General features: G+C 33.1%; 1 protein-coding gene across 1 annotated transcript in view; it reads left to right on the forward strand.

The window, feature by feature from the left end:
- The window catches only part of PHF11 (PHD finger protein 11), a 43,212-nt gene that overhangs the window by 542 nt on the left and 24,807 nt on the right, over nt 1-17,863 (forward strand). The window contains exons 2-3 of the mRNA XM_074217153.1: nt 9,201-9,316; nt 16,846-16,959. Coding sequence (XP_074073254.1) covers nt 9,201-9,316; nt 16,846-16,959 — 230 coding nt within the window. The remainder of the gene's footprint in view (nt 1-9,200; nt 9,317-16,845; nt 16,960-17,863) is intronic.

Below are 17,863 nucleotides of genomic sequence, written 5' to 3' on the forward strand. Positions count from 1 at the left end.
CAGTAGCCCCTGGGGCCGCCCCAGAGCCGGGGCCGCCCCGGAAGCCGGGGCCGCCCCAGAGCCGGGGCCGCCCCGGAACCCGGCCCGGCCGAGGACGACGGAGGCCCCGGGCTCGGGCCTCCCTGCCGGCCCCGGGCCTGCCAGCTCCGCTCCTCTGGGGCCGCCTGCCGCCTACACATGAACGGGCAGGGGCATTGCTGCCTCCTTGCCACTTTGTTTAAAGGATGAATATTTTCATTAATGATTATCAATGATTTTATGTATTATGTGCAGTGAATGCGGTTCAGTTGGTCATTACATTTTAGAAAAGAATGAGAAATCAAATCATAGATATTTAAAGATTCATACGCAAGCAATTAACTTTTTTAGGCGTTTTTTTTTCGGTTTTTGAAAGGCAATGGGATTAAAGTGACTTGTCCAAGACCGCACAGCTAGGCAATTGTAATTAACTCTTAATGTAATAGGTAGGCGTGATTCTGGTTTTTTAAAATGTAAATATCTTATTTTTTGTTACAACTACATGCAATGGTAGTTTTCGCCAATCAATTCTTTGCAAGATTTTGAATTTTACATTTTTCTCTCTCCCTCCCTTCCCTTCCCTTCCCCCTTCTCCCTGACAGAAAGCAATCTAATATAGGCTCTACAGGTGTAACCATCCTAAACATAGATCCATATGGATCAAGTCCAAACAGAAGAAAAAACATTAGAGAGAAATAACATAATACATAAAACAACTTTTTTAATTAAATATTTTATTTATTTTGAGTTTTACAATTTTTCCCCTAATCTTACTTCCCTCCCTCCCACCCCCCCCACAGAAGGCAATTTGTCAGTCTTTACATTGTAAAACGACTTTTTAAAAATTGAAGATAATGACTTTGATCTTCATTTAAACTCCTCAGTTCTCTGGATATGGATATGAATGATATTTTCCATCACAAGTATTTTAAAGTCTTTGATTATTGTACTGCTAAAATGAACAAGCCACCCAGTGTTGCTCTTAGTGTGTATAATATTCTTCTGTTTTACTCATTTCACTCAGCATCAACTCATAAAAGTCTTTTCAGGCTTTTCTGAAGTCCCATCCCTCATGTTTACTTATAGAATAGTATTCCATCATATTCATATATCACAATACAGACCTATAATGGTTTTGCTGAATGAATCTCTTTGTTATTCTTTTAAAAAATAAATTTCATTGATATCTTTTGCTTTTTGAATCACCTATATTTTTCCATATTCTTTCTAGGACCTCCTTAACTTAATTTCCTTTTACCCTTGTAAAAACCTGAAGACTTTTTCTTTTGTTCCTTAGGAAAGTCTGTTAACTTTTATTTGTTTAAAAAAAATACTTTGTCTTTCTAAAACTTCCAGCCATGGAATTTAAGAACTATAGATCCTTATGTTGAAGTTTCCTGGAACAGAATATGTTTATACACGAATACCCTTCAAAGTAATGAATCACTGGCAGAAGGAGAGGGGATAAAGGATGAAAGTACAGAGCAGGGGTGAAACTGGGAAATAAAAGTGACTCTGCCACTTTACTACTGGTATACATACTGTTAACAGATTTTAAAATATACTCTCTAACCATGAGTAACCAAATGAAAACAAAGCAGGTTCAAGGCAGACTGGCAAAATCAAGTAGTGGTTTAATTAATTAAGTTCAGGATAATGGACAAGATTTACAAACTAGAAACTCTCCTGAAAAGAACTCCATCCTGCTGTCATGAAGATAGAAATTATATTTGTAAATCATGACTGGGAAGGTGAATCAGAAACAATCATTTTCAGTGCTTGAGTGGTTTCTAACCACAGACTCTCGAGTAGCAGATAATACAATTCTTAATGATTGTTTCAAGTTTGAGCATAATAACCATCCCCAGGTCAAAGAACCAGGGTTCTGTGATGGGAACAGGTTCTCCAATTTTTGATTCACTTCACTTAAAATATAGTACAGCCACAAGAATGTAGTGATTATGAGTGCTGTTAAGGTTGATGGATCAAGGGACCTGCTATGGACAGTGCCATCCACATCCAGAGGGGAAAAACCATGGAATCTGAATGTATACTATGTACACTTATTAAAAACTTCTCGTCTTTCCTTCCTATCTCTTAATTTTCTTTCTTTCCCGTTAGTTCCAATTCATCTTACACAACATGACTAATATGTAAATATGTTTGATACAAATATGGGGTAGTTAGATGGCTCTGTGGGGTGAGGGAAAAATGGGGAGTCTAGGATGACACCAAGATCATGCACCTGAGACATTGGAAGGATGGTGCTACCTTTGTCATAAGTAATTTGAGGGCAGCTAGGTGGTGCAGTGGATAGAGCACTGGCCTTGGAGTCAGGAAGACCTGAGTTCAAGTGTAGCCTTAGACACTTAATAATTACCTAGCTGTGTGACCTTGGACAAGTCACTTAATCCCATTGCCTTGCAAAAATCAAATTAAAAAAAGTAATTTAAAAGAAAGGAAGATTTAGGAAGAAAGATAAAGAATTCAGTTTTAAACTTGTCTCCAGTACATCTTGCTTGAAATGTCCAGTAAACCATTGGAGATGCAAGACTGAAGCTCTCCAGGGCAGCTGGGTGACGCAGTGGATAAAGGACTGGCCCTGGAGTCAAGAGGACCTGAACTCAAATCTGACTTTAGTCAGTTAATAACACCTAGCTGTGTGACCTTGGGCAAGCCAATCTTAATCCCATTGCCTTAAATAACATTTTTTAAAAAAGAAAAAGACTGTAGCTCTGAGTAGAGATGGGCTGCATATATGGATCAGGGAGTCATCTGCCTCAAAATGATATAGGTAAACAAACCCATAGGCACAGATAGGATTACCAAGAGTGAGAACATAGAGGGAAAGAGAAGAGAGAACCCAAGATGGAACTTGAGTTTATAATGTTGATGATGAGCCAGCAAATGAAATTGAGGAAGGCTGGTCAGATAGATGTCATGATAAAGAGGTATGAAACTCAAGTGCAATAGATGATGGTCATGTGTCAAGTGCAGCAGATAAGTCAAGAAAGATGATGCAGTTAGGTAGTGCAATGGTGAGAGCACCAGTCCTGTAATCAGTACAACCTGAGTTCAATCTGAGCTCAAACTCTTGACACTTCCTAACTGTATGACCCTGGACAAGTCACTTAACCCCAATTATATGAGGTTGGATTTGAAATTAGGTCTTCCTGACTCCATACCCTGAGCTCTATATACTGAACCTGGTGCCTCTGAGTAGCAGAGAAGTAAGAAAACAGCAAGTAAACAGAGAGATTCAGGAGCAGTTAATAAATAGTATAGTATCCTAGAAGAAGCCACCAATATCCAAATCTGTGAACCAGAATCTTGACTTGCTCCTTATGACTAGGTTTCTGTGATTGTGTGTCTAATGTCCCCATAGACATTGTGTGTTTTGGTAAGAGAATGTGACTCAGACTTAAGGGTAGATTCAAGTTTTGATTACTTCTGCTTTTACTAGCTACTGAGTAAATATTATGTTATATTTATTATTGCTTTGACCTTCTCAATCAGCAAATGTTTCATTTTTAAGAGTTTACTGTTACTTCTCTGTTTAAATGGGAAACATATTGGTGGGGGCTAAGAACTTTCAGTAATGAATATTAATAGTGTATCCTCCCTCAACAGATTTCCCCGTGGGACACTTAGGAGTTGTACTTTTCTGGTCCCTTCTCTAGGGAACCAGTCAATGTGAATGCAGGTCAGCAGTAAAACAGCCAATACCACCCAGTTCAGGAAAAAAGAGCTTAGAGAAAACTAGGGAGATTGGAGCCTTGTCTATGTTACATTTATGTATGGACTGGTTTCTTCCCCAATAGAATGTAAGCTTTCATTTTTTTGTCTTTGTATCTCCAGCGTCAAGCACAGTGTGTGATATGTAGTGGAAAAGTGCTTGTTAATGCATTAATTGATTGATTCTTATAATCAGGAAGCGTCCTGTTATTGGAAGTGTTCTGAGAAATGTTAAATGTTATTAGGTATAGGAAAAAATGCATGCTTCAAGTAGGGTTTGGAACTATATGATTTCTCTTTTCTCTTCCAAACTTAGATTCCTAGTCTTCAACTTCTCTTTCTCCCTAAATTCCTATTTCCAAACACCTATCAAATTTGGTAAATTTTTTAAAATGTCTCTCATGTTTATCTTTTCCCTCCCTTTTCACTGTTTGTATCCAAGTTTTGCCTTTTATCATACCTGATTTTTTTCCTCCTAATCTAACTGGTACCTCCAATTCTTATATGTACCTTCTTGTACCTTCCACTGCAATCTATCCCTGCAACATTGCTTCTACTTTAATTGTCACTTATCATTCCCCTGCTTGTACAAACCTTCAGTGCCTTACCATTGCATGTGTTCCATTATGAAGTAATGCATTGTTTGAACAAGCAATCATAGTGACCCTTCCATCACTTTACCATAAAAATTTCCTTGCTAATATTTTATTCTTTGCTAATATTTCATTCAAATGAAATTAAAAATTTTAAGTGGCATAATAAAATAATGTAATATACAGATACTTACTGATATGATCCTTTCACATTTCATATTTATAAGAATGATACACATAGTAATAATAATAATAATAATAATAATAATAGAATATTAATGCTTTATTCTAGGATGCAAAGTTCTTCTAAATGTGGTGTCACTGATTATTTGCTTCCTGTAATCCTTTTTTCAACCACTAATCAAGCTTGTTGTTTTGTCTACCTAACAGCAAAGAAGAAATATTTACTTAAAGTCACTACAAATCGTAGTAATCTTTGTATTTGTTAGATAAATCCCAGAACTTCTCATCACCTGTAGCCAAAGCAAAATGAGATTTATAGGTTCAGATTTCTGTTTCAGTATACTATCATAAGACAAATTGATTAGCCATTCTTTTTTAAATATAGTAAAATCGAATGACTCATATTTTGTCCATGACAAATTGACTCTTTAGGAATTCATATTTAGAAATATGTATATCTTTAAAATAAAATGGAATTGTTTCTGTAGTTTAGTCAAGTGATTAATAAGCTTACCCAAGAGACAGTGAGGTGGTGCAGTGGATAGAGCATAGGTCTGGAGTCAGGAAGACTTGATTTCATTCAAATATCATACACTTATTAGCTGTATGGGCCCGGGCAAGTCTGCCTCAGTTTCTCCAACTATAAAATGTGGATAAGAATAGCAACTATTTCTCTGGACTGTAAGGATCAAATGTGATTATCTTTGTAGACACACAATAGACTCAAAATAAATCTATCCTTCCTAATAAATAGGCATTTATTTTCTTCTTTTTCATTTAGTTTTGAAATTGGGAAATAGATAAAAATATTATTTTGTAAATTCATTATCCATAATTCTAATTTTTTTAATGTGGTTATCTTTCTGGATTTTATGAATCTGACTAATTTAAATTTGTTTGGAGTAAAAAATTTTGGGTTTTGTTGCTGTTTTCAAAAATGTCCACTTAATGTTTGTTTCAGGAAAAATTTTTTTTTGTGAATTTGCAATATTTTTATTATCACTAAGAAAATTTCAATTTCTTTTTTTAGCTCAAATGTTTTTTCTAGCTCTTTAAGCATGAAAAATTATCTGTGTTTCTTGACCTATGGAAATGCTCTCATGCCCTGCTCCAATAATATTGAAAAGAGCCTTCCCTTGAATGGGCCTTTTCTCCCCCATAACATTGATGGTTCATAGAACAAGTTGAAAAACTGGACGGACATCAGATTCCTTTATCAGTATACAACTATCTGGGAAGCATATAATATGTCCAAATTGTAAAAGGGGCCATGTGTTAAACTAATTACCCTAGACCTTCATTTATCCTGATTCCTTCAAATATTGAGAATCCAAAACAATTTTCATTTATTCATACCATATTAAATAACTGCTAATGCATTGCAGTGGTCATTTGGAAATCACTAGTAGATTTGTTTTTGTTGCCCTTTGTTTTCATTGGGAAAACTGATGACTATATTTAACAGAAGTTATATTCAAAAATATCCATAATTCTATTCCTGATCTTTCAGGGGTTCATCTCACAATTTAGAAAACTCTGGCCTGTACAATCAAACTCCTTAGACTTGATATTCTAGTTTATCAAAATCCTGACCCAACTTGATTTTCCAGCCTTATTTCTCACACCAGTCCCGAGAACTCTGCCTCAGCTAGATTGATCTACTACTCATTTTCTCATGAGCTAACTTCATACATTCCTGTCTCTCCTGTTCCTCATGTACCTTCCCATCTTCTTTACATCTTATCCACTGGATTCTCTTGAAAGGTGTAATTTCTCTGACCACCCCAGGACATAGTGTTCTTTGCTTCTGAATTTAGAACCTTTTCTATATGTGATAATCATTTGGGAATTAATCTTTACCTCACTGCCAAGGAAGGTTTATCTTTTGCATAAATAAACTCTGACATAGTACATTTAGCTTTCCATTCCTTAACTTTCTTTGAGGGCAGAAATAGTGCCTTCTAAGACATTTTCACACTTCCAAAGATGACTCAGATGCCCCATGTAGAACTCAAAAAATTGAGGTTCAGAGAGCTTAGTTAAAACTGGCTAAATTAATTGTGCAGAACAATACAGTAGGCGTTTAATAAAGGCCAGTTTCTTGATTTATTGACATTAGTTAACTGAAATGAATGAGAAATAGAATGTAAACTTCAGGAGAATGTAAACTTTTCGAGGGCACCTTTTTTTGTCTTTATGGTGGTTGAATTGGGACTTATTCTTAAAATCTTTTCCACTAAGATATTTTTCAGACTGATGCAGGTTGAGGTTCAACTGGTGAGTTAGGGTTCAAATGGTGAGAGAATTCATGCAGACTTAGGATCACAAGGGACATATATAAGCTTAATTTCACAGGTAATTGAAGCTTGGCTCTATTTGTAGGGGATAAGCAATTAGCAGGGGAAATCACATCTTATATGAGGAAACCAGGCATGGTGTATGTACTGGGAAAGCAGGTATAGAATAAAGAATTATGTCAGGATGTTCAGGGGTGGCAATGATTTATTTCTGGGGAACAAAGAGGCAACAGTTTGTTATCATGTTGGGCTTCTGCCTCCACTTCCAGCCCTTGCAGGATTCTCTCTCTCTACCCTGGATAATTCTTATTAACTCAAAGTCTGATAAGGAAGCAGTGTCTCAGGGAATAACAGTGTTTTTATAACTTAACATTTCTCAGGGATGGTGTAACATAGTTTTTTCTATAATCTACTTTTCACAAGGTCAACATGAAAAGGCAAAAGATTTAACAGGGCACAGAATTTAACTATTTGTTTTCTGGCTAGTATTTCCATAATAAAACTATTAATTATTCCCACTAGGACTTAGTCTAAAAAATACATTTTACTTTTTGTAAAAAAGCAAATCTCAGGAAATGAAACAAATACTAGTTTCAATGTAACTTTTGGAATTCTTAAACACAACCACTATAATTTAGAAAAAAAGAAAAAATTCAGTTTTTAATTTCAAAAAGGATGTTTAGGCAATAACTAAACTATTCTCTTTTTATATGTTTAAAGCCTTCATAATTACATGGTAAAAGAGATACTTTTTCAAAAGCAAAACCCGTTTTTGAACATTAAAATCCAAAACTATTCCCAGGTATGAACAATATTCCTCTGGGTTAATAGACATTGATGGAATAATATTTGAAAGGTGAGAAAGAACAAATCTTTAGTTAATACAGATGTCCACAGTCCCAGTTAATGTTAAGGGGACACTTTGTATGAGTTTACTTTTTTTTTTTAACACACTAACCTTAGGATATTCAGAACTTGTGTCTTTTTTTTTTAAAAATTTCTTTCTTCTTTTCCTTTTTTCATCTGATCTCTCTTTCCTCTTTCCCTTCATTTCCATTCTCTTATAAGGTTTTTTCCTCCTTTTCTCCTTTACTCCTTCTAATTCACTCTCTTTTAATTCATCATCATTTAGCATTAAATATATATTAAATGAAATTTTATTCATTTTTAAAATTTATTTTTAATTAATTTATGAAATAACATAGTATTTCCATAACACAGTACAATAAAAAGTTGATTGCACATGAACCTGCAAATCTACTATGTACAACTTGCTATTTTTCAAATCTACAACAAAATTATCATGGAAATTTCCTTTTTTTCCCCCTTCTCTCATTCCCCAGGCTAGAGATAGACTATCATTAGACGCAAATAGGTGTATATTTAAAATTATTCTAAATATGCTTCTATTTATCAATTATTTATCTGGGGGGCGGCTAGGCGGCACAGTGGATAAAGCACCGGCCCTGGAGTCAGGAGTACCTGGGTTCAAATCCGGTCTCAGACACTTAATAATTACCTAGCCGTGTGGCCTTGGGCAAGCCACTTAACCCCGTTTGCCTTGCAAAAACCTAAAAACAAAATTATTTATCTGGATATAGATATCATCTTTCTTCATATGTCCTTTATAGTTAATTTGGGTATTTAAAATAGCTTATTTGTTCTAAGTCATTCTTTTTTTTTTTTTTTAAGATTTTTGCAAGGCAAACAGGGTTAAGTGGCTTGCCCAAGGCCACACCTAGGTAATTATTAAGTGTCTGAGACCGGATTTGAACCCAGGTACTCCTGACTCCAGGGCCGGTGCTTTATCCACTGTGCCGCCTAGCCGCCTCCCCCAAGTCATTCTTAAAACAATATTGCTGTTACTATATACATATGTTTCTTCGGCTCTGCTCATTTTACTTTTTATTATTTTGTGCAAATCTTTCTATGTTTTTCTAAGATCATTGAGCTCATCATTTCTTATAGCATAGTAGTATTCCATCACAATCATATATCACAGCTTGTTCAGTTGTTCCCCATTTGTTGAACATCAATGAACTTTTATTCTTAATTTTTTAAAAGTGGGGATGCACTGAACACTTTCTAGTTTTCACAGATTAAAAAAAATTATTTACCCAGTTTATTTTCTTAACTGTAGGGTAAGAATGAATCTTTCATTGAAATGCAATGTTATTTTGACAAAAGGGACTGTTTAACTTGGGAGAGGAAAAGGAATGATAATTGATATAATTACAAAAAAGTAATTTTTAAAGAAAGAAAATAAAGTGATTTCCTACCTCTTGCTTAAGTGGATTTCTATTCTTCCATAATAAGCAGTTAATAAAGGCTGGTTACCTGACATTACTTTTCTAATTAGTCATGTTAATTATAGGTATCTTCCAGGAAAAGATGGTGAAAATAACTTGTGATTTGTGTCCTAACAATGATGAACGTGGCATACTATATGTCTCACAAAATCTGGAATTAATAGCACACCAAAATTGTTTGGTAAGTTATCTGAATAAGTATTAATATTTTTTTTTTGGTGGGGAAGGTTAAATGTTACTTTAGGTACTGAGGAAATACTTTCAATACTTTATCCCAAGTAATATTAAACATTTTCTTTTTTAAAAAATTATAAACTCTATTCATCTCAAAAAGTACCAAAAATACTTTTATAAACCAACATAGAGAATAAGATACTAAATAAAACCATAGAACTTGAATTATTTACATATTGATCATTAGGGCAGCTATGTAATGCAGTTCTGAGCCTGGAGTCAGGAAGATTCCTCCTCCTGAGTTCAAATCCAACCTCAGATTCTAATTATGTTGCAAGCCACTTAACCCTGTTTCCCTCAGTTTCCTCATCTGTGAAATGAGATGGAGAAAGAAATGGCAAACTACTCTAGTATCTTTGCTGAAAAAACTACCAAAGGAGTTACAAAGAGTCAGACACAACTGAAAAACAACTAAAGAACAAAATTACCAGGAATTTGGTACTTCAAAGGATCCATGATCCTAGTGTCTCATAATTATATCTATTATTGTTATTATATCTATTATATAGGGCTATTCCCTCCAATGGTGCCAATTTCAGCCTATTTACTCCTTATTCTGTAGAATGTACTGGATATTAATTATTAATCCTACTATTAATCCTTTTTAGGGGCTTGACTCAACATCCTGGACTCTTTCTCCTCAGTCCTTTAATATTCTGTGATTACTAGTGTACTATTTGAGCTTTTTATCTCTTTTCTCTCCCTCACCTCCTTTTCTAATCCTACAATTCTAACATGAAACCTCCTTTTTGAGAATAAGTCATAGTTGGCAATATACTGCTATTTACCCACTTGTGCCTAATCAAACATCTTTACTTGCCTTAATTCTTCAGAGATTATAATGATTCATAATAGATTGTAGTTCAAATTTGACCTCAGATACTTGCTAGCTGTGTAACCTTTAACAAGTCACTTAACCTCTCATTACTTCAATTTCTTTAACTGCAAAATGGAAATAATAACAGTACCTACTTATAGGGCTATTATAAGGATAAAAAAAAAGATAATATTTGTAAAAAAAATTGCTTAGCATAATCCTTGCACACAGTTGACAGTGAGTTAATGCTTATTACCTTCCATTCCTCTTCATCCCAATAATTTCTTTGACAAGCTTACAAAATTTTGCTCCTGTTATCGTTTTTTAGTGTAGTCATAATCAATCCAAAAATTATTCTAATTCCACTTGGTATAATTTCATCCAAGGCTTTCAATATTTGCTTCATCTTTATCATATCTTATAGTATATTACATTACACAAATTATGTAACAACTTCCCACTTATGGACAGCATGCTCGTTTCCAGTTTTTTGCTATTTCATATAAAACAACTGGTTTTTTTTCTTGTCAGATCTTTTTGTGCTATTAACAACATTGTAAAGGATATGATTTTTGAAGGAGTTTGCTGATCAGATTGCCATGTGGTATTTGGAAAAGAGAACTGGATTTGAAATAAAAAAGCTAGCCTCATATCCCAGCTCCTCAATTCATTTATTATCTGATCTTCAACTTTAACTTTTTCAGGTCATATTTTCTCTTCTATAAAGTGAAAGTTGTGACTAGATTATTGAAATGGCCTTTCAACTCTATAACAATCTTTTGATCCTATGTTTTCCAAAAAGATCACCAATTTTTAATTCTACCAATAATGTGAAATGAATGATATATAACAATAGTGATAATAATAATAATAATAACTAATATGTATAAAGTTCTTTAAGGCTTCCAAAGTGCCTCAGCAACCTTAACTGTAAAACAGGAAAAATAATACCTAATAGCAGTCCAAAGAGTTCTTACATCAAGTGGAGATAATGTATAGAAAACATTTTATATGCCTTAAATTGTTATCTAAATGTCAGTTATTATTACTTTAACACTTTATTTTTGGCCTCTCACAATGACTAGATGAGGTAGGGGCTATTAATTTTTCCATTTTACAGAGGAAGAAACTGAAGCTCAGAGAGCATACTTGTAGCTATTGTCAAAAATAAGATAAGAACCCTGGTATCTTCTCATTTCAAGTCTATACTCATCCCTGTATTGTTCCCTTGCTGTTACCATGTGTGTTTCTATGATTGTTATTGAATTTGAATAATAATTTATTTCTTTTCTCAAAATTGTTCAAATCCTTTGACCATTTGTCTGTTAGAGAATTTCCACTATAAATTTATATTGTCTCTTTATAGAGCCTAGATGTTATATTTTCTCCATAATTTATTTTCTTTTTATTTTAATACTTTATCTAGTATGCAAAAATTTATTCATTTTTATATAATAAAATAATTTTGTTTCATCTTATTTTTCCATTTGTTTAATCAATAATCATATTTCTTATCATAATTATTATCATAATCCCTTTTCTCAATCAATTATTCAGTAAGCATTTATTAATAAAGAGAAGAGAGCCTGAAGGAATAGTATTACCTTAAAGTAGCTTAAGAAAAAATTGCTAAAGAGACAAAAAGAGACAAAAATATTTTCTTTATATAGAAAAAGGAACAACAAAATCCTAATTCAGAAAATAATGGAAATAAATGAAGGAAAATAGAAATTTGTCTCATAACTTTAAATGAGAAGGATAAAATAACCCACAAAATGGAAGAGGGTAAGAGACTGTTTTCACATGACAAATTTTAGCCCAATATTTTAAGATTAGTCTGTGTACTTATTTTTGTATGAAATATGTTTTCTATGAAAATGAATTTTTAAAAAATCCATTATTTAACCCTTCTCCTTATGTTTATAATCAATAATTATATATTGCACCTGAAAAATTTCACTCATTCAACAGTTTGGTAAATTATTAATGTTCTCAGAAGAAAGAATTTTATTGTATCTATTATTAAATAAGATACACACTAAACAGAGTGTTTTATGCTAATAAACATCTCTAAAATTAGATATCCCATCCCTCCTCATCAGATAATAATTTTATCAAGATCAACTCTCTCTTGCCTTTTATTTTCCCTTTTAGAAAGTTAGCAACATCTTTTCCTTTCCAAATTCAACTTTTTCAGTAATTTAGTCAACACTACATTGTATTTTTATTTATTCATGATAGTTCTTAGTATAAAATACCACTTAATATTATTTGAAAAGTATCTATCTAAATATTTAATTTTCAGAATATTTTCCAGTCAGTTCCAAAGGTTCTTTAGAGAGCTTCATTTTTTTTTTGAAAAAAATTATTTGAAGTGTTTGATTTTTAATATTTTCTAGCTATTAAACAGGATTCTTAGGTTTACTAAACTTATTCTGGTATTGGAAGCTCATGTTTTTTGAACAGATGGCTAAATATCTATGTATCATATGTAAAATCAAAGTCAAAAAATCAGAAGAGATATATATCTTATTCTGATTTTTTTCAGTTATTTCTGGTTTTCAGAGGACCAATCTCATAAGACTCTGATTTATATATTTGTGTCACTAAAGGATTGTTTCCTTAACATCCTCATTTTATTATAAAGCATCAGTCATCAAAACTGTTTGGTACTGGCTAAGAAATAGAGTGGTGGACCAGTGGAACAGACTAGGTGTAAAAGCAGGAGAGGATTATAGTAATCTGCTATTTGATAAACCCAAAGAGTCCGGCCATTGGGATAAAAACTCCCTCTTTGATAAAAACTGCTGGGATAATTGGAAGTTAGTATGGAAAAAACTTAGATTAGACCAACACCTCACACCCTTTACCAAGATAAGATCCAAATGATTACAGGACATAGACATAAAAAACAATACTATAAGCAAATTAGAAGATCAAGGACTAGTCTACCTGTCAGATCTATGGAAAGGGGAACAGTTTATGACTAAGGAAGAGTTGGAGAACATCACCAAAAACCAATTAGATGATTTCAATTACATTAAATTAAAAAGCTTTTGCACAGATAAAACCAATGTAATCAAGATCAAAAGAAATGTAGTAAATTGGGAAACAATCTTTACAACTAATGATTCTGACAAAGGACTCATTTCTAAAATATACAGAGAACTGAGTCATATTTTTAAAACAAAAAGCCATTCCCCAATTGACAAATGGTCAAAGGATATGCAAAGGCAATTTACACATGAGGAGATCAAAGCAATCCATAGCCATATGAAAAAATGTTCTAAATCATTAATTATTAGAGAAATGCAAATTAAAGCTTCTCTGAGGCACCACCTCACACCTCTCAGATTGGCCAGTATGACCAGGAAGGATAATGTTCATTGTTGGAAGGGTTGTGGGAAATCTGGGACACTATTACACTGTTGGTGGAGCTGTGAGCTCATCCAGCCTTTCTGGAGAGCTATTTGGAACTATGCCCAAAGGGCAACAAAAATGTGCCTTTGACGCAGCAATACCACTACTGGGTCTATACCCTGAAGAGATGAAAAAGGGTAAAAACATTACTTGTACAAAAATATTTATAGCAGCCCTGTTTGTGGTGGCAAAGAATTAGAAATCAAGTAAATGTCCTTCAATTGGGGAATGGCTTAGCAAACTGTGGTATATGTATGTCATGGAACACTATTGTTCTATTAGAAACCAGGAGGGATGGGATTTCAGGGAAACCTGGAGGGATTTGCATGAACTGATGCTGAGTGAGATGAGCAGAACCAGAAAAACACTGTACACCCTAACAGCAACATGGGAGTGATGATCAACCTTGAAGGACTTGCTCATTCCATCAGTGCAACAATCGGGAACAATTTGGGGCTGTCTGCAAAGGAGAGTACCATCTGTATCCAGATAAGGAGCTGTGGAGTTTGAACAAAGTACAAGGACTATTCCTTTTAATTTAGGAAAAAAAACAGATATCTTATTGTCTGATCTTGTTACATCTGAGAATTATGTTCTCTTTAAGGATAAGATTTTCTCTCTCATCACACCCAATTTGGATCAAGGTACAACATGGAAACAAAGTAAAGACTGACAGAGTGCTTTCTGTGGGGTGGGGGTGGGGGAGGGAAGCAAGATTGGGGGGTAAATTGAAAAACTCAAATAATATCTTTGATAAAAATAAATTTTAAAAAAATCCTCATTTTAAAATTTAATGATATACCTGAATAAGTTGAGCTTTAAGTGTTTCCTTCTTGGGATAGCTGTATTATTTCCATTTATGGACTAATTATGTGACTATTACATAGCTGTAGTTTTCAGATTCTTTTCTGAAAAGAAAAAAATATTATTTGCCCCCAGATTCTAATAATTGACTTATTTTCTGTCCCCTCAAATCATTCACTTTGATTTATTTAACCTTTATATCTTTTTTCCAGTTATTTTCTAAGCTCATTTTTCCTGCATTATCTGTCATTCTGTCTTATCATTCTACTTCTTAATTTTTGTAGTTGTATTTGTTCTTATTTTCAAATTTTTTATGCAATTTTTCATTTTGGCAAGCTTAACCATTATTCTCTCCTAAGACTTTTTTATCATGTTCAAGTATTCTTTGAATTCCTTCTAGGCTTTGCTAGATGTGTTCAATGTTGTTGTTGCTAATTTCAGTTACATACATACACACAAATAATTCTTATAATTCTTAGAATTCCTTGATATTCTTTTATGATCTGCTTGAACATGATCCCGAGGATACCATGACTTGTTTCTTAGATTGTTTGAACTCATTTTAGTATGGGAGTTGTTTTTTTTTTTACTTTTTCATATGTTTATCATATATTTTTGTGTTGTCTTGTGTTTCTCTTCTTATTCCAGATTTTATTTTTTATTGTTTTGGTACTTCTTTACAACTTGTTTATAAATTTTCAGTGACTTTTAACTTTCTTATGATAATTTCTAACAATTTTGTTTTCTATTAGTGTTTTTATCATTATTATTATTATTATTTTCAGTAGTGTGAGGAGCTTTGAGATCTCTGTCATTTTCAAGGAAATTTACTGGTTTTATTTTCTTAAAATATTTCTCTATTTCCATTGTAGGCATCTTGGGATCACTTAGTTACCTAATTTTTACTCTTATAACACACAGAGAAAGAGTTAAGATGAAACTTTCAAATACAAAAGACCCATGGATAAGGAGTTTGTGAAACAGATGGGATTTTTTAAAACAATACTATATAAATAAATAAATTAGGGGCGGCTTAGGTGGTGCAATGGATAAAGCACTGGCCCTGGAGTCAGGAATACCTGGGTTCAAATCTGGTCTCAGACACTTAATAATTACTTAGCTGTGTGCCCTTGGGCAAGCCACTTAACCCCATTTGCCTTGCAAAAAAAAAAACTCCTAAAAATTAATAAATACATAATTTGAAGTAATTTTGTTTTTTGGCACCTTTAATTTTTTTCTAAAAGACAAAAATATAAAATGATGTATTCATCTACACTTAACAATAAATAAAAATACATTGCAATGTTCTACCATAGTCATTTAAGGAAGGAAAAAAGTGACAAGGCCAGGAATCAGATACAGAAATAAAGGAGTAGACATGTTTAAAAGGGAGACAGACAGAGTCAGAGACAGAAAGAGAGAGAGAGATGGAAAAATTAGAGAAAAAGACCTACTTATTAAATGTGTTCTTTTAGGAAGAAAAGTTCTTTAATATTAGGTAAATATTGCCATAATTGTTAAAAAAAAGTATATATATATATATATATATATATATATATATATATATATATATATATGTATGTATGTATGTATCCCCTATACTTCATTTTTAACAAAGAAGACTTGTTTCCACAAATGATGTTATGAAGCTTCTCACCATTTAAGATGCTGCCACTTTTAAAACCATGTTGGAGGGGCGGCTAGGTGGCGCAGTGGATAGAGCACCAGCCTTGGAGTCAGGAGTACCTGGGTTCAAATGCAACCTCAGACATTTAATAATTACCTAGCTGTGTGGCCTTGGGCAAGCCACTTAACCCCATTGCCTTGAAAAATCTAAAAAAACAAAACAAAAAAAACCAAACTACATGTTGGACAATTCTTGAGCATTAATGCCATCATTTCTTTGTACTTGTCTCATGGACCAGTTGAAAATTTGTCAAAAGTGAGATCTGCTTCCTTGCTTTGAAGTGAGGGAGACGATGGAACCCTCACAAACTCTTTTCCTTAAACGTTTTGTTTTAATTTTTGAAGGTGTAGGGAATGTTTATGTAGCTAGCCTCTCATATGCTTTTTCCAAACTTCTGACTAAGTTCATGGGAGTTTTATTAAAAATGAACAGGAGCCAAACAGATTGGGTTATGGTGGGAATAGGTAAATTGGTTTTCATGCTCATCACTCTTTTCATTCTAAATCCATTGAAATATGAAATTGTTTCCCCTTTCTGCTTAACAAAACAAGTCAAAAAGTCCGTGATCTTGACTTTAGATACTAGTAATTTGTTTTTGACAAGGGAAAAAGTAATAAGCAAATATGAGAAAGAAATTTGTTTGCATCTGGAAAATTGATCTTCCCATCTCTAGCAACCCCTGCCCTGTTTTCTAATACTTTGTTTCAATACTCTTTTATACAATATGCTGCTTTTTTTTCATTTATAGTTATATTCTTCAGGACTTGTGGAATCTGAGAGTGATCATCCTTGCTTAGAAGATCAGGATAGACATTTTGATGTGGAGCTAGTGAAAGAGGAGATCAATCGAGGAAAGAGACTGGTGAGTTTAAATAATTACAAGATCTACTACAGTAGAGGCCAGTGAAAAGATAAAGCATCTTAGAAGACTGAATGGACCACATACAAAAATGAATTCTTTATAAAAATTGATCCTATTTATCTTTTCCTAGGTCGCAATAGAAATACATTATATCCTTCTAATCAAAAAATGTACAAAAAAAGGCATAAACTTGGGAGACTGTCTATCTGGGTATATATAAGATCTGTGTTTGCTTCTATGTGTATTAAGTTTGTACATTTGTGTGCATGTATGTATATAGTATATATATGTATGTGTATACCTCTCCATCTATACACCTTCATAATATTATTAACCAGCCATAAGCCCTGCTTTTTTCTCTGGTTATTGAAATAGTATTTCTATTTCAATTCAAAATTAGATATACATATATACATACATGATATATACATCACCTATGAACTATAACATGTAATTTTATTTCATGTCATATGATATATAATGCTTATATAATTGTGTGTTTGGTACTTTATATTATGTATGTTATATATTAATACATTATATATCATATAGTTATATATTTATATATATACATGTTTATGTAATAGGTAAGACACAGGTATGTGTACATAGAAGTTTGCAAAACACTTTAAAGTAAAACTATTTTAGAAACTAGAGAAATAATCAGTGCTTACAGCAAGGTGGTGACAATAATATAAAAAATAATGATACTACCTGTATTAATTTACAGATTTAATGATGTCACCATCAGTATACTAAGAGACTTGTATAGAGCTAGACCAAATAACTAAAGAATTCATTTAAAGTAATGAGAAATCTTAGACTCTTGAGAAATAATGAAAAAAAAGTAGGAATGAAGGGGAAATAAAATTGCCAGGCTTCAAATTAGGTTTAAAGTAGTTAT

The sequence above is a fragment of the Macrotis lagotis genome, chromosome 1 (assembly GCF_037893015.1).
Source record: "Macrotis lagotis isolate mMagLag1 chromosome 1, bilby.v1.9.chrom.fasta, whole genome shotgun sequence".
Taxonomy (NCBI): domain Eukaryota; kingdom Metazoa; phylum Chordata; class Mammalia; order Peramelemorphia; family Peramelidae; genus Macrotis; species Macrotis lagotis.